The following is an 18,223-nucleotide window of genomic DNA, read 5'->3' as shown; positions in this document are numbered from 1 at the left end:
TTCTTTTTGGGGACTTGGTGTGGTTGTCTTCTCGTTTTGTCCCTATGAAGGTCTCTTCTCCTAAGTTCAAGCCTCGGTTCATCGGTCCTTATAGGATCTCGGAGATTCTTAATCCTGTATCTTTTCGTTTGGATCTCCCAGCATCGTTTGCTATTCATAATGTGTTCCATCGGTCGTTGTTGCGGAGGTATGAGGTGCCCGTTGTTCCTTCTGTCGAGCCTCCTGCTCCGGTGCTGGTGGAGGGAGAATTGGAGTATGTTGTTGAAAAGATCTTGGATTCTCGTGTTTCCAGACGCAAACTCCAGTATTTGGTTCAGTGGAAGGGTTATGGTCAGGAGGATAATTCCTGGGTGGTCGCCTCCGATGTTCATGCGACTGATTTGGTCCGCGCCTTCCATAGAGCTCACCCTGATCGCCCTGGGGGTTCTCGTGAGGGTTCGGTGACCCCTCCTCAAGGGGGGGTACTGTTGTGGATTCTGTTTGTGGGCTCCCTCTGGTGGTTACTGCTGGTACTGGGTGACTTTGGTGGGTTGCGGCCTTTGGTTTCCACCTGTCCATCAGAAGCTGGGTGTTTCCTATTTTACCTGGCCTTTCTGTCATTTCCCTTGCCGGCTATCAATGTGTTCAGATGTGCTCTGTTTGGTTCCTGCCTACCTGCTCCCAGATCTTTCAGGATAAGCTAAGTGCTGATTTTCAGTTGTTTGGATTTTGGTCCAGCTTGCTTAGAATGTCTCTATGCTAGCTGGTTGCTCTAGTGGACTGAGGTTCTCCCCATGTGCCATGAGTTGGCACATGGGTTCTTGTAATCTCAGGATGGTTTTTTCAATTAGGGTTTTTTGCTGACCGCTCAGTCCCCTTTTGTATCACTCTGCTTTCTAGTTTTCAGCGGGCCTCAATTTGCTAAAGCTATATACATCATCTCTATGTGTGTGCCTTCCTCTCATTTCACCGTCAATACATGTGGGGGGCAACTATACCTTTTGGGGTTAATTCCTCTGGAGGCAAGTGAGGTCTTTGTTTTCTCTGCAGAACTAGTTAGCTCTTAGGCTGGTGCGTGGCGTCTAGAACCAACGTAGGCACGCTCCCTGGCTATCTCTAGTTGCGTTTGTCAGGCGTAGGGCAGCGGTCAGCCCAGTTTCCATCACCCTAGAGCTCGTCCGATATTTGTTATTCTTTGCTTGTCCTGTGCTATCCCTAGCCATTGGGGATTCATGACACCATTCTTCTTTGGCAAACTGCTCCAGGTCCCTGATATTTGAAGGGTGCCTTCTCCAAACTGCCATTTTTAGATCTCTCCACAGGTGTTCTATGGGATTCAGGTCTGGACTCATTGCTGGCCACCTTAGAAGTCTCCAGTGCTTTCTCTCAAACCATTTTCAAGTGCTTTTTAACCCCTTAGTGACAGAGCCAATTTGGTACTTAATGACCGAGCCAATTTTTACAATTCTGACCAGTGTCACTTTATGAGGTTATAACTCTGGAACGCTTTATCGGATCCCGCTGATTCTGAGATTGTTTTTTCGTGACATGTTGTACTTCAAGTTATTGGTAACATTTCTTCGATATTACTTGCGATTATTTATGAAAAAAATGGAAATATGGCGAAAATTTTTAAAATTTTGCAATTTTCAAACTTTGTATTTTTATGCCCTTAAATCAGAGAGATATGTCACAAAAAATAGTTAATAAATAACATTTCTCACATGTCTACTTTACATCAGCACAATTTTGGAAACAATTTTTTTTTTTGTTAGGGAGTTATAAGGGTTAAAAGTTGACCAGCAATTTCTCATTTTTACAACACCATGTTTTTTTTAGGGACCACATCACCTTTGAAGTGATTTTGAGGGGTCTATATGATAGAAAATAACCAAGTGTGACACCATTCTAAAAACTGCACCCCTCAAGCTGCTCAAAACCACATTCAAGAAGTTTATTAACCCTTTACGTACTTCACAGGAACTAAAACAATGTGGAAGAAAAAAATGAACATTTTACTTTTTTTTGCAAACATTTTACTTCAGAACCATTTTTTTTAATTTTCACAAGTGTAAAAACAGAAATTTAACCACAAATTTTGTTGTGCAATTTTTCCTGAGTACGCCGATACCCCATATGTGGAGGTAAACCACTGTTTGGGCGCACCGCAGAGCTTGGAAGTGAAGGAGCACCGTTTGACTGTTTCAATGCAGAATTGGCTGGAATTGAGATCGGACGCCATGTCGCGTTTGGAGAGCCCCTAATGTGCCTAAACAGTGGAAACCCCCCACAAGTGACACCATTTTGGAAACTAGACCCCCCAAGGAACTTATCTAGATGTGTGGTGAGCATTTTGAACCCCCAAGTGCTTCACAGAAGTTTATAACGTAGAGCCGTGAAAATAAAAAAATCGCATTTGTTTTCACAAAAATGATTTTTTAGCCCACAAATTCTTATTTTCACAAGGGTAACAGGAGAAATTAGACCACAAAAGTTGTTGTGCAATTTCTCCTGAGTACGTCGATACCCCATATGTGGAGGTAAACCACTGTTTGGGCGCACCGCAGAGCTTGGAAGTGAAGGAGCACCGTTTGACTTTTTCAATGCAGAATTGGCTGGAATTGAGATCGGATGCCATGTCGCGTTTGGAGAGTCCCTGATGTGCCTAAACAGTGGAAACCCCCCACAAGTGATACCATTTTGGAAACTAGACCCCTTAAGGAACTTATCTAGATGTGTGGTGAGCACTTTGAACCCCCAAGTGCTTCACAGAAGTTTATAACGTAGAGCCGTGAAAATAAAAAATCTCATTTTTTCTACAAAAATGATCTTTTTGCCCCCAAATTTTTATTTTCACAAGGGTAACAGGAGAAATTAGACCACAAAAGTTGTTGTGCAATTTCTCCTGAGTACGTCGATACCCCATATATGGGGGTAAACCACTGTTTGGGCGCACCGCAGAGCTTGGAAGAGAAGGAGTGTCGTTTTACTTTTTCAATGTAGAATTGGCTGGAATTGAGATCGGACGCCATGTCACGTTTGGAGAGCCGCTGATGTGCCTAAACAGTAGAGACCCCCCACATATGACACCATTTTGGAAACTAGACCCCTTAAGGAACTTATCTAGATGTGTGGTGAGCACTTTAAACCCCCAGGTGCTTCACAGAAGTTTATAACGTAGAGCCGTGAAAATAAAAAAATCGCATTTTTTCTACAAAAATGATCTTTTTGCCTCCAAATTTTTATTTTACCAAGGGTAACAGGAGAAAATGGACCCCAGAAGCTGTTGTACAATTTGTCTTGAGTACGCCGACACCCCATATGTGGGGGTAAACCACTGTTCGGGCGCATGGCTGAGCTCGGAAGCAAAGGAGCGCCATTTGACTTTTCAATGCAAAATTGACTGGAATTGAGATCGGACGCCATGTCACGTTTGGAGAGCCCCTGATGTGCCTAAACAGCAGAAACCCCCCAAAAGTGACCCCATTTTGGAAACTAGACCCCCCATGGAACTTATCTAGATGTGTAGTGAGAACTTTGAATGCCCAAGTGCATCACAGAAGTTTATAATGCAGAGTCGTGAAAATAAAAAATATATATTTTTTAACAATAAAGATTTTTTAGCCCCCAAGTTTTTATTTTCACAAGGGTAACAAGAGAAATTGGACCCCAAATGTTGTTGTCCAATTTGTCCTGAGTATGCTGGTACCCCATATGTGGGGGTAAACCACTGTTTGGGCGCACGGCAGAGCTCGGAAGGGAAGGAGTGCCATTTTGGAATGCAGACTTTGATAGAATTGTCTGCGGGCGTTATGTTGCCTTTGCAGACCCCTAATGTACCTAAACAGTAGAAACCCCCAACAAGTGACACCATTTTGGAAAATAGACCCCCAAGGAACTTATCTAGATATGTGGTGAGAACTTTGAATGCCCAAGTGCTTCACAGAAGTTTATAATGCAGAGTAGTGAAAATAAAAAATATTTTTTTTCCCACAAAAAAGATTTTTTTAGCCCCCAAATTTTTATTTTCACAAGGGTAACAAGAGAAATTGGACCCCAAAAGTTGTTGTCCAATTTGTCCTGAGTATGCTGGTACCCCATATGTGGGGGTAAACCACTGTTTGGGCGCACGGCAGAGCTCGGAAGGGAAGGAGCGCCATTTTGGAATGCAGACTTTGATAGAATTGTCTGCGGGCGTTATGTTGCGTTTGCAGACCCCTAATGTACCTAAACAGTAGAAACCCCCACAAGTGACCAAATTTTGGAAACTAGACCCCCTAAGGAACTTATCTAGATATGTGGTGAGAACTTTGAAAGCTCAAGTGCTTCACAGAAATTTATTAAGCAGAGTAGTGAAAATAAAAAAATATATTTTTTTCCAACAAAAAAGATTTTTAGCCCCCAAGTTTTTATTTTCACAAGGGTAACAGGAGAAATTGGACCCCAAAAGTTGTTGTCCAATTTATCCCGAGTACGCTGATGCCCCATATGTGGGGGTAAACCACTGTTTGGGCCCACGGCAGAGCTCAGAAGGGAGGGAGTACCATTTGACTTTTTTAGCGCAAAATTGGCTGTCGTGTTTGGAGACCCCCTGATGTACCTAAACAGTGGAAACCCCCCAATTCTAACTCCAACCCTAACCCCAACACAGCCCTAACCCTATTCTCAACCCGATCCATAATCCTAATCACAACCCTAACGATAATCACAACCCTAACCCCAAAACAGCCCTAATCTCAACCCTAACCATAACCCTAATCAAAACCCTAAATCCAACACACCCCTAACCCTAATCCCAACCCTAACCCTAATCCCAACCCTAATCCCAAACGTAACACTAATCCCAACCCTAATCCAAACCCTAACCCTAATCCCAACTCTAACCCTAACTTTAGCCCCAACCCTAACTTTAGCCCCAACCCTAACCATAACTTTAGCCCCCGTCGTCACAAAAAAAGTTCAATGTAACCTTTTTTTAGTACGTCGCGTCCGCCATTTCCGCGGATGCGTGGCCGTAACTCTGCCCCCTCCTCCCCAGGACATAGACTGGGCAGCGGATGCGTTGAAAAACTGCATCCGCTGCCCACGTTGTGCACAATTTTCACAACGTGCGTCGGTACATCGGGCCAACGCATTGCGACCGCCCCGTACTGACGCAAGTGTGAAAGAAGCCTAAGGCTACTTTCACACTAGCGTCGTACTCGGCCCATCGCAGTGTGTCGGGCCGACGTACCGACGCTAGCGTTGTAAGCGCCGCACAACGGGTGCAGCGGATGCTGTTTTTTCAACGCATCCGCTGCCCCATTGTGAGGTGCGGGGAGGCGGGGGCGGAGTTCCGGCCACGCATGCGCGGTCGGAAATGGCGGACACATCGCACAAAAAAGTTACATGTAGTTTTTTTTGTGTCGACGGTCCGCCGAAGCACGACGCATCCGTCGCACGACGGATGCGACATGTGGCAATCCGTCGCAATGCGTCGCTAATGCAAGCCAATGGAGAAAAAAAGCATCCTGCAAGCACTTTTGCAGGATGCGTTTTTTCTCCAACGACGCATTGCGACGGAAGCCAAAAAACGCTAGTGTGAAAGTAGCCTAACCCTAACCCTAGCCCTAACCCTAAATTTAGCCCCAACCCTAACCCTAACTCTAACCCTAACCCTAACTCTAACCCTAACCCTAACCCTAACCCTAACTCTAACCCTAACCCTAACTCTAACCCTAACCCTAACCCTAACCCTAACTCTAACCCTAACCCTAACCCTAACTCTAACCCTAACCCTAACCCTAACCCTAACTCTAACCCTAACTCTAACCCTAACCCTAACCCTAATTTTAGCCCCAACTTGTCTTCTGCCGGCCGGCAGATGGCAGCAGATGGCGGGCGCACTGCGCATGCGCCCGCCATGATGAAAAAGCCGGCTGGCAGGAGAAGACAGAAGAGGACCCAGGGACCCCGGGTGAGTATGATAGGGTCCCCGAATCCCCCTATTTCTCTGTCCTCTGATGTGCGATCACATCAGAGGACAGAGAAATAACTGATCGCTTTTTTTTTTTTTTTTTTGCGGTCGCCGGTAAACTGTTAACTGTAAACAGCCGAGACCCCAAAGAACATCCGGGTGCCGGGCGGCGGGCGCACTGCGCGTGCGCCCGCCATTTTTTCCCGGAAAAAAGATGGCGGCGCCCATGGGGAGACACGAGGAGCACCGGGGGAGGTAGGTAAGTATTGGGGGGCTATTGGGGGCCATCGGGGACCACATTTCTCTGTCCTCCGATGTGCGATCACATCGGAGGACAGAGAAATTAAACGGCAAATCGCGTTTTGTTTTTTTTGTTGCGACCGCCGGTAAACGGTTAATTACCGGCGATCGCAACTCGGGGGTCGGTAAAAACCCCCCGAATCGTGTTCTCTGGGGTCTCGGCTACCCTCGGCAACCGAGACCCCAGAGAAAATCCGACTCTGGGGGGCGCTATTCACTTTTTCCACAGCGCCGTTAATTAACGGCGCTGTGGATTAAGTACCCTTAGCGGCCGCCGTTAAAAGGCGTATCGGCGGTCGTTAAGGGGTTAAAGTGTGTTTTGGGTCATTGTCCTGCTGGAAGACCCATGACCTCTGAGGGAGACCCAGCTTTCTCACACTGGGCCCTACATTATGCTGCAAAATTTGTTGGTAGTCTTCAGACTTCATAATGCCATGCACACGGTCAAGCAGTCCAGTGCCAGAGGCAGCAAAGCAACCCCAAAACATCAGGGAACCTCCGCCATGTTTGACTGTAGGGACCGTGTTCTTTTCTTTGAATGCCTCTTTTTTTCTCCTTTAAACTCTATGTTGATGCCTTTGCCCAAAAAGCTCTACTTTTGTCTCATCTGACCAGAGAACATTCTTCCAAAATGTTTTAGGCTTTTTCAGGTAAGTTTTGGCAAACTCCAGCCTGGCTTTTTTTTTGTCTCGGGGTAAGAAGTGGGGTCTTCCTGGGTCTCCTACCATACAGTCCCTTTTCATTCAGACGCCGACAGATAGTATGGGTTGACACTGTTGTACCCCCGGACTGCAGGGCAGCTTGAACTTGTTTGGATGTTAGTCGAGGTTCTTTATCCAACATTCGCACAATCTTGCGTTAAAATCTCTTGTCAATTTTTCTTTTCCGTCCACATCTAGGGAGGTTAGCCACAGTGCCATGGGCTTTAAACTTCTTGATGACACTGCGCACGGTAGACACAGGAACATTCAGGTCTTTGGAGATGGACTTGTAGCCTTGAGATTGCTCATGCTTCCTCACAATTTGGTTTCTCAAGTCCTCAGACAGTTCTTTGGTCTTCTTTCTTTTCTCCATGCTCAATGTGGTACACACAAGGACACAGGACAGAGGTTGAGTCAACTTTAATCCATGTCAACTGGCTGCAAGTGTGATTTAGTAATTGCCAACACCTGTTAGATGCCACAGGTAAGTTACAGGTGCTGTTAATTACACAAATTAGAGACGCATCACATGATTTTTCGAACAGTGCCAATACTTTTGTCCACCCCCTTTTTTATGTTTGGTGTGGAATTTTATCCAATCTGGCTTTAGGACAATTCTTTTTGTGTTTTTTCACTTAAGACAAATTAAATGAAGATAATAATACCAAAGAATTTGTGTTTGAAATCATTTTCAGGAAGAAACTGAGTATTATCTGACAGTATTGCAGGGGTGTGAATACTTTTGGCCATGACTGTATATATATATATTTATTTTTTTTTTTTTTTAAGCAAAGTTTTTTTTTTTTTTTTCACCACTTAGATAAGAAAGAACTTAGACATGTTTGGTGTCAATGAACTCGTAATGACCTGGGGAATCACAATGGCTAGTCAGATTTAGCATTTAGTGAACTTAGCAAAAATCCAAACAAAAAACAAGTGTGGGATTGCACTTTTTTTTGCAATTTCACCGCACTTGGAATTTTCTTTCCATTTTCTAGTACACGACATGGTAAAACCAACGGTGTAGTTCAAAAGTACAACTCATCCCGCAAAAAATAAACAATCATATGACCATATTGACAGAAAAATAAAAAATTATTGCTCTGGGAAGGAGGGGAGTGAAAAACGAAAACGCAAAACCGAAAAAAGCTCCTAGGTTAAGGGGTTAAGCAGTTCTTCCTGGATGGTTTGAGACTATCCATATTTCTCTTGATTACATTCCAGAGGTTTTCAATGGGGTTCAGGACTGGAGATTGGGCTGGCCATGACAGGGATTTGATGTGGTGGTCCTTCATCCACACCTTGATTGACCTAGCTGTCTGGCATGGCACATTGTCCTGCTGGAAATCCAGTCCTCAGAGTTGGGGAACTTTGCCTGAGCAGAAGGAATCAACTGTTTTTTCAGGATAACCTTGTATGCGACTTGATTCATATGTCCTTCGCAAAGAGCAACTTGCCCAATTCCAATATAATACAGTATCTGGGCCCTTTGCAGTCCAATGTAGTATCATAATACACAATTCCACCTGCCATAGGCCTTATTCACACATCTGTGATTTTCTTTTACAAGGAAATCGGTCTGTGCTTCATCAGTGGTTTTAATCAAAGTTTCATTGGTTTTATACTGATGAGAAAAAAAAATGTTTCTCCAACTTTTCCTAGTCAGTCCTTGAAAATGGACAGCACCATCATATGGATGGCATCCGAGTGCTGTCTGAGTTTTTTATGGAGTCAGATCAATATTGGATGTGTCTCCAAGATTTTACCCTGACCACTTGGTCTACAAAAAATCACTGACGTGAACTGTTTTATTATAGACTATCATAGGTATGAGTGTCATCCGTGAAAAATGGATACATGATAGATGTGAATGACGTGTGAATGAGGCCTTAGAGGAGGCAGTAGCCCCCTTACCTTTTGGGTCCCGGTGCAACTGCACAAGTAGCACCAATGGTTTGTTCACCCCTGGGTACAGAGGCACCCTTGTAAATAGACCAGACTCATTAGCTATGTGTTTTGTGTATTATTTGATCACTCTTATTTTTGTGTCATTTTGGCTAATAATACAGTTGGGCTGTCTCCATTCTAGACTAAAAAGCTGACAAAACACTTTAATCCCTTTGTTTCTTAATGTTAGCACACAAATACTTAAAATCAATACACACATAGACATGAAAACTAGCTTTACTACTAATATCCTTAGACTTTCGGTTTCTATCTATAAGATGAGCTTTGAGGCCACCAAACACATTAAACTAGTGTAGGAAGAACCCGTGGATGTAAGTGCTCAATCTAATGTGTACGGAGGACCCCTGACTAGGGACAAGTGGACCAGTTGTTGTTCGGGTTCGTCCAAACTAGAGTTAAAAGTCCGGTTTGGTATACGAACTTGATCCCCAATGCAAACCAAATAGAAGTCAATGGGAACCTGCTCTTTGGTGCTTTAAAATGGCTGTAAAGTTGTCATAGTAAGGTCTAGGGGGCTGCAAAAGAAAGCTAAATTGGGGTAAGAGCAGGACAGTTGCCCTGCAAACAAATGTGGTTAGGGAAATGACTTTAAATAACAATCTTGAACCAGTAGGCGGAGGTCCAAGTGGAGGAGGAGGTTGAGGCGGAGGTGGGACTGGTGGTGTAGGTGGAAGGGGCAACGGAGGAGGAGGTATCCAATACTGTTTTTGTGTTTTATTTATTTTTTTATTGTATTTTGGGGGATACTCTGAAGACAGCCAGTGTAATAATCTGCTGGCCACTCTCTCTCTGTATAAAGGCCATGTAATACGCTGCACTTTTTTGGGTTGAAAACAATGAGGAGAGCATCAAATAGGGGACTGGGCCATGTTGCTGGTAGTGGTGTAGGTGCTGCAGGGAGAGAGAAGCCGTGGTCATTCTGTGCCTGCTACGTGCCCAAATGAAACACCTTCCTCTGGTGCAAGTAGATGACAGGATGTTCTGTGTACTTTCATAGGCATGAGTACTGCTGTATGAATAGTGAGACCAGAACAAGTAGAGGTGGTTTTAAATTGGTTGGCTGAAAGTGCTTTCAGTTCCTTCGCTTTGGTTTCCACCTGGTCCCCTGCCGAAGTTGCAGATTTTGCACCTGCACAGCGGCTTTTGGCACAGTACTCTCACAGATATGGGTGCAGAGTACACACAGCGGCTTAAAGGCACAGTTCTTCCACTGAGACACTTGCAGAGTGCACACAGTGGATTTTCTGAAGAGTGTGCTGACTAACACTGCCTCTCACTCCAGCTGCCTCCTGTTCCTACACTAATCAGAGCAGAATGGTGGCAGCACTCGTGATCCAGCATTTATACAGGCCGGGTCACTTGGTTTACTGGCCAATCACAGCTATGTCAGTACTTGGCATGGCTGTGAGGGTTCTGGAAGCGCCCATACCCTAAAAACTTGTTGATTGGATGCATTGCAGCCTTTCAACAACCTTTATTAGTCATCTGAAAACTAATCCCTTAATGACCTCTGATACACCTTTTAACAGCGGCAGTTAAAAGGCCTTATTCCTCAGCGCCGCTTTTTAACGATGCTGAGAAATAAGTGTTTAGCGACCCCCAGCATTGGAAAATACCTGGGGTCTAGGCTACTGGGGGTAGCTGAGACACCAGAGAGCGATTCAGGTCGGTTTTTACCATCCCCAGTCACATGATTGCCGTTATTTACCAAATAATGGTGATCACAAAAAAAAGTCAGATTTTCCATTAGTTTCTCTCTGCTCTGATATGATCTAGCATACTGGAAGAGAGAGAAATGGGGTCTCCTGAGCCCCCTGGGACCTCCGCCATCCCAGGACCCTTCTGCTCCATCCCCCTGCCCTCCGCATCATTTTCCTGGAAGAAAATGGTGGGTGTATGTGCTGTGATCAAAATAAAAAAAATAGTAAATCAAACCCCCCTTTGTCACCCTCTTAGTTAGATAAAAATAAAAAAATTGTAGTTTTTTCCATTCTTTGCAGTTAGGGTTAAGTTTGGGGCTATGGTTAGGGTTGGGGTTAAGGTTAGGGTTAGAGCTGTGGTTAGAGTTGTGTTAGGGTTAGGGTTGTTTTAGGGTTATAATTGTGTTGGGGTTACAGTTGTGTTGGGGTTACAGTTGTGGTGTTGGGGTTATCGTGGTGTTGGGGTTATGATTGTGTTAGGGTTGTGGTGTTGGGGTTATGGTTGTGGTGTTGGGGTTATGGTTATGGTGTTATGGTTAGGAATGGGGTTGGGGTTAGGGTTGTGGTTAGGGTTTGGGTTGTGTTGGGTTTAGGATTGTGGTTAGTGTTGAGAATACTGTTAGGGTTGGGGTTAGGGCTGTGCTAGAGATGAGTTAGAATTTGGGGTTTCCACTGTTTAGGCACATCGGGGGCTCTCCAAATGTGACATGGTGCCCGCCATTGATTCCAGCCAATTTTGTGTTGAAAAAGTGAAATGGAGCTCCCTCCTTTCTGAGCCCTGCCATGCACCCAAACAGTAGCTTTCCCCCACATACGAGGTATCAGAGTACTCAGGAGAAATTGCCCAACAAATTTTGTGGTCCATTTTCTCTTGATACCCTTGTGAAAATTAAAAAGTTTGGGTCTAAAGTACATTTTTTGTGAAAAAAGGTATTTTTTTTCTTCCACATTGTTTTAGTTCTCGTGAAGCATCTGAAAGGTTAATAAACTTCTTGAATGTGGTTTTGAGCACCCTGAAGGGTGCAATTTTTAGAATGTTGTGACTTTTAGGTATTTTCTGTCATATTGACCCCCCAAAGTCACTTCAAATGTGATGTGGTCCTTAAAAAAATGGTTTTGTAAATTTTGTTGGAAAAATGAGAAATTGCTGGTCAAAGTTTAACCCTTATAACGTCCTAACAAAAAAAAATATGTTTCCAAAATTTTGCTGATGTAAAGTTGACATGTTGGAAATGTTATTTATTAACTATTTTGTGTGACACGACTCTCTGATTTAAGGGCACAAAAATAAAAAACTTGACATTTTCAAAATTTTCACAATTTTTACCAAATTTCAGTTTTTTTCATAAATAAATGCAAGTTATATCAAATACATTTTACCACTAACATGAAGTAACATAGGTCATGAAAAAACATTCTCAGAATCAGTCGAATCCATTGAAACATTCCAGAGCTATAACCTCATAAAGTGACAGTGGTCAGAATTGTAAAAATTGGCTTGGTCATTAAGGTCATAATTGGCTCGGTCACTAAGAGGTTAAACTGGACATCCTGTTAAAAGTCTCTGTTCGTGGTTTGTTACTGGACACTACATGTCTGGTGCGGCCACTGAGCTTTACAGCTTGGCTTCGCTCATCCCTACGCCCAACTATTCCCTGACAGACGATGTTGGTTTTGGCATGTCTGATTTCAGACTGCGAATGCTTCGGTTCTCAGTGAGATATTCAGTTTCATTTAATAAATCGTCTGTTAAACATGCAACTACTTGAAATAATGAGACTTATATAAATTGGAGAGGCAACCTTATGTGCAACCACCAGTGCATGGTAACTCCGAGAATCTAGTACATGGGTTCCACAATGGTAATTTGAGTTTAATTTTTCTGTTCCATTATAGAAAAAGAATAAGGGACCTCATACAAGAAACAAACCCATCACATGATGGATGCAAATGGTGCAAGATGGAACTCATTGACTATAATGAATTCCTTTGGGATTCTGTTGGGGGCCATTTTATTAGAATGCTGCTATAGGGTAGATTTTTCTTATTGTGAAAATGATAAAACTTCAACCAAGGTGTGAAACTAGCCTTAGAAATACTAGTTTAGATAGATTTTACTGGCGATTACTATAACTGTCTTAGGAATCTAATGCATCTCAGAAAAAAATGAAAATATTATTATTGATTATTGTATTTTAATATTAAAATATTTAGTATTTTTGTTTTGTTCATTTGCTAAAAAGTTTATTTGTCTTCTGTTCCAGGCAGAGGGTTTAGCCCGAGAATACACATACAGTGTCTTTTTATGCCCAAATGGTAAGTAAAATGTATAAAATTAAAATCAGTATAACATAACGTATACTTTTTATTTGTTGTTGAAGGGACCCCAAATATAAGATTCTCAAATAATATTAAACTTTGTCAGATAATGGTGATAAACAAAAAAATCCCAGGCTAATGTTTGCTGTAAAATACCCATTAAGAATATAATTGGTGGTTTTGCTTTAAATAACTTATATCTGAAGGGCTAGAATGTGAAATAGGTGAGGGACTGTAACTTTACTAATAGGCCACAATATACTCCATTATGGTCATCTAGGTGGTTCTTGAAAGCAGCAAAAAATGTAAGTGCATGTATAACCCCAAATCCCAAAAAGTTGGATTTCTGTGTAAAATATAAAGAAAACAAGAATGCAATGATTTGGAACAAATTAGAAAAAATAAATATAATATTAAAATACACTAGAACCTAAGGGGATAGTAGGAAAAAAGTACTAGAAGCTGCTTAGCAGAGCAGAGCCATGGGTCCTGTGTGGTGGCTTGTAAATGAGGGAAAACTATGATAAATAAATTTTGCTGCCATGCTAATACATTAGAAAGCAGTAAAAAAAAAACAGTTCCAAAACAGGTTTGTTATGTGTGCACTGCTTGATTAAACTTTCCATTTTCGCCTTTAAAATCTGCATATTTATCCTACTGAATGTTCGCATCATCTATTACGTACTTCTTTGTGAATTTATGCAGTGTCTTTTTTGGCCTAGAGAAAATTCAGATTTCTACTCCCAACAAGTTTGAGTATCAGTACCTACAGAAGCCACAGCGAATGACCCACTTTGACTTGACTGTAAAAGCCCACAATGATGCCCATGTGGCACTCTCATCAGGACCCCATGACATGGCTGAAATGATAGAAATTGTTATTGGTGGCCAACAGAATGCTAGAACTTGGATTACAACCAGCAAAATGGGAGAACCTGTATCGGGTGTAAGCACTCCTGCTATCTTATCTTGGGATGAGTTTCGAGCATTCTGGATAAGCTGGAAAAATGGTCTCATCCAGGTAAGTAATTTAATTTATATTTTATATAAAAAGAATAAGAGTTTAGAGATGGTATAACCATTATTGTTTTATTTCTCTGTGTATATGACTCTATTCAAGAATAATTACAATGTTTATTTTTTGACCAAGTTAAAATTAATGTTAAAATAGTAGAAACATTTCATGGGTGCAGACCACCCTCCTCCCTTTCTTCTCTGTCTCCACCTTCCTCAGGTAGGACACGGCACCAAAGGCTCCAATGACTCTGTTATCGTGGAGTGGGAAGCTGACAAGCAGCCGGAAGTGAAGTTCATCGGATTTTCGACTGGCTGGGGTTCCATGGGCGAGTTTAAAATCTGGAGGAAGGAAGAGACAGACGAGAACCACAATGAGGCCTTTACACTTGGCATTCCGCACAATGTAATACCAGGGTCCGAAAGAGCCACAGCTTCTATCATAGGTCAATATTACTATTTTCATTGATTGAGTTTCACTTCAAACAGGTATTGCACAGTGTCTTAGCAAATGGAAACTTAGTGTGCACAATTTTTGGTTGCAATGCTATTTCACCAAATTAATTATGCAAAATGTATGTATTAGATTATCTCAAGAGTAGTTATACACATGTTTGAGAATTCTTAATAATTTAAAAAATTTTTATGGTAAAGAGTTTTACAGAGTAAATCAGAGCTCTTTCTTTACTATGTTTAAAGTAAAAATTGGAATTGGTTAAAGTGAAACTATCATCATGTTTTTGCTGTGAAATCTGAGAGCAGCATAAAGTAGGGACTGAGACACTGATCGTTGTGATGTGTCCCTTACTGGGCTGCTTTCTGTCTTTTTTTATACAATTGCTGGTTTACCTGATCCAGATCTAGCAACGCTCTGAATGCTCAGCTCTGTTTAACCCCGTCCATACCACTGATTTTCAGCTTTCTGTGTATACTATATACATCTTTCATTGTTTTATTTTTTAGCACACCACTATTTTTACTCTGGTTTTTATAAGTGACCAGAAATAAAAAGTGGTGTTATAGTAAGTGTTGCTCCTCTTTTTCCCTGTTTCTTGCCTTACTGGCAACAGGCTTTTGCAGTGCTCTGTGCATGAGTCGGTGGAATTCTGTACATTGCTGTGTGTATACTTATGGCTCACAAAGTGAGCACAATATATATATATGTATATATATATATATCTGTGTACATGTACCTACTGTTGTATAGCTGTATACAGTACTGCTTACGGGTAACACAGTTTTACTAATTGTGAGGACACTGAATGATTAATCCCACAGATGTAGACATGTTCTTGAAAGTGATATTCCTCAGAAATAATTTGTGAGTTAACATAGAGCTTAGAGAGAAAACTCAGTTTGCAAAATATGTTATTACTTAAACCTATATTTTCATTTATAGGATTAAGTAATAAGACATTATAATTTAATAAGACATTTATTAACATGTAAAAGCTATATATGTGTATATATGCTATAAATATAAAAATGATAATGTTAATGGAGATTTTTTTATTAAAAAAAAAGTTCCTAATCACTAACAGGCTGGCAGGTGCCACCTAACTGCCTGTTGTGCCCGGCACCATTCTCCATCGGCACAGAACACTCCTGCCGGTAATTAAGCTGCTCTCTGTCAACAGAGCAGCACTTCCTATTCCAGGCTGCTCTGCTGACAGGGCAGGACTGCTGGCATCATGCTTATTGCCAGACAGCTCCCCCAGTTAGGCAGCGGGGATCTGGCTGTCGATAAGAATGACTTCAGAAGTCCCACCCTGTCAATAGAGCAGAGTGGACATGAAACCGCTGCTCTGTCAAAGTGACTTCAGCAGAAGAGGATGAATTGTCGGCAGGAGCGGTCAGTGACTGCTCTGTGCCGACAGAACGGTGTCAAGCACAACAGGCAGGTAGGTCGCAACTACCTATCTTAGAATGCTTAGGCACATTTTTATTCTTTGCAAAGTCCCAGATATCCCCTTTAATAACGTGTTTCTCTCATAATATCTGAAAATCCCTTCTTTTTTTGATTATGCCTGAATTTAACCCTAGGAGATGTCATGGGTCCCACTGTAAGTAACTTGGATAACCTTCTTCGACTTCCATTTGGATGTGGAGAACAAAATATGATACATTTTGCGCCAAATGTATTTGTTCTAAAGTATCTCCAGAAAACTAAACAGTTATGTCCTGAAGTGGAGGATGAAGCTGTGGACTATTTAGTGCAAGGTAAGTTTAGGAATGTTATTAGTCATTTTTAGAAAGACCAATAAATGTTCCGTAAAAATCTGTTAATCTTTATCTATCAAATGTGCTGCAAGAAAGACAGCTACAAGAATGACCACAATAATATAGTAAAATAGTATTAGATAATTGTCGTAGGGCTTTATTATTATAGAATCCGTAACATAGCACATGTAGAAATAGTCTTTAAGTACCTCTTAACTAGAGATGAGTGAGTTTGCTCGGGTTCCCTCTTATTCGGCAAGCTATAGCGCCTGCCGAATAAGCTGCAGAGGGAACCCAGCTTCCGGATCGCGCCGGACGATCAACTGATCGGTGCTGCAGCTGCATGTGTTGCGGCTGTGTGACAGTCACGACACATGCATGGAGAGGGAACCCCAGCAAATTCACTTATCTCTACTCTTAGCTCATATGGAGCCACAAAGTGGTGAAATTAGACAATATATACATCTAAAAGTTTGGGCACCCCTGGTCAAAATTACAGTTATTGTAAATTATGGGGTCCAGTTTCACCTATTAACCCTTTTGTACCAAATATTCAGCCAATGCAAAAATTACATTTTTACCACTAAAACTTCATACTTCCCTTCTCGATGTTATAAAATTCTGTGAGGCACCTCACAGGGTGGGTTCAAAATACTCACTACACCCCCTAGATGAATTCCTTAGGCATTGAAGTTTCCAATATGGGGTCACCTGGGGGGGTTCTGCTGTTCTCGCACTTCAGGGGCTCAGCAAAGGAGAAATTGCATAACAAATCGTGGGGTCCAATTTCTCCCATTACCCCTAATGTAAATAAATTTGGTGCTAAAACAACATTTTAGTAGAAAAAATTTAATTAATTGTTCTCAAATCTAAAATGCTATAAAGTTTTGCGAATCACCTGTAGGATAAAAATGTCAATTACACCACTAGATGAATTCCTTGTTTCCAAAATGTGGTCACTTGTGGGGGGTTGCTACTGTTTTCACATATCAGGGGCTCTCAAAACTCAACATGACACCCGCAGACCATTCCATCAAAGTCTGCGTTCCAAAACGTCACTCCTTCCTTTCCTATCCCTGCCATGCACCCAAACAGTAGTCTTGCCCTACATATGGGGTATTAGCGTAGTCAGGAGAAATTGCACAACAAATTTTGGGGTCGATTTTCTCCTGTTAGCTTTGTGAAAACAAAAAATTTGAGACGAAAGTAAAATTTGTGTGAAAAAAAGTGCTTCCACGTTGCTTTAGTTACTTTGAAGTACCTAAAGGGTTAATAAACCTCTTGAATGAGGTGTTTAGGACTTTGAGGGGTGCAGTTTTTAGAATAATGTCACTTTTCGGTATTTTCTGTCACATAAGCCCCTCAGAGTCACTTCAGATGTGGTCCCTGCAGAAATGGTTTTGTAAATTTTGTTGGAAAAATTAGAAATTGCTGATCAACTTTTCACAGTTCCAACTTCCTATAAAATAAATTATGTTTAAAAAATGATGCAGATGGAAAGTATACATGTGGTAAATGTTATTTGTTAACTGTTTTGTGTGACATAACTCTGTTCTCCAAATTTCCAATATTTTCACAAGTAAGCGAAAGTCATTTTGAACAAATTTTACTACTATCATTAATTACAATATGTCACATGAAAAAACTATCTCAAAATCAGTGGGATCCGTTGAAGCTTTCCAGAGTTATTACCTCATAAAGCGACACTGGTCAGATTTAAAAATATTGACTTGGTCATTAAGGTTAAAATTGGCTTGGTCATTAAGGAGTTAAAAGGCCTAACGTTAAAGATGACATATTTCCTTTGTATTATAGGCAAAAAAAAAATGCAATTTTTTCATTTTAAAGATTACAAAAAGGAAAATGGGCCAATGCAAAATTTTTGCACCCTTGGAGATTTTTGTGCTCAGATAACTTTGAACAAGGTTTCAGACGTTAATTAGCCTGTTAGGGTTATGGCTTGTTCACTATCTTCGTTAGGAAAGGCTGAGTGATGCAAATTTTCCAGTTTTATAAAAACCCAGCCTCCTATGTGCCAAAAACAGCGGTCATGGTTTTTTTAAGCA

At 41.6% G+C, this 18,223-nt stretch overlaps 1 protein-coding gene across 2 annotated transcripts in view; it reads left to right on the top strand.

Moving 5' to 3' along the window:
- CPAMD8 (C3 and PZP like alpha-2-macroglobulin domain containing 8) overlaps positions 1-18,223 on the top strand; it is a 500,517-nt gene that overhangs the window by 323,953 nt on the left and 158,341 nt on the right. For both annotated transcript variants that reach the window (XM_077253153.1, XM_077253145.1), the window contains exons 23-26: positions 12,869-12,920; positions 13,646-13,944; positions 14,158-14,383; positions 15,981-16,157. In XM_077253153.1, the coding sequence (XP_077109268.1) occupies positions 12,869-12,920; positions 13,646-13,944; positions 14,158-14,383; positions 15,981-16,157 (754 nt within the window). The remainder of the gene's footprint in view (positions 1-12,868; positions 12,921-13,645; positions 13,945-14,157; positions 14,384-15,980; positions 16,158-18,223) is intronic.

Source organism: Ranitomeya variabilis, chromosome 1 (assembly GCF_051348905.1).
Source record: "Ranitomeya variabilis isolate aRanVar5 chromosome 1, aRanVar5.hap1, whole genome shotgun sequence".
Lineage (NCBI taxonomy): Eukaryota > Metazoa > Chordata > Amphibia > Anura > Dendrobatidae > Ranitomeya > Ranitomeya variabilis.
Note: the sequence above shows the minus strand (reverse complement) of the source record. Positions and strands in the feature narration are given on the sequence as shown.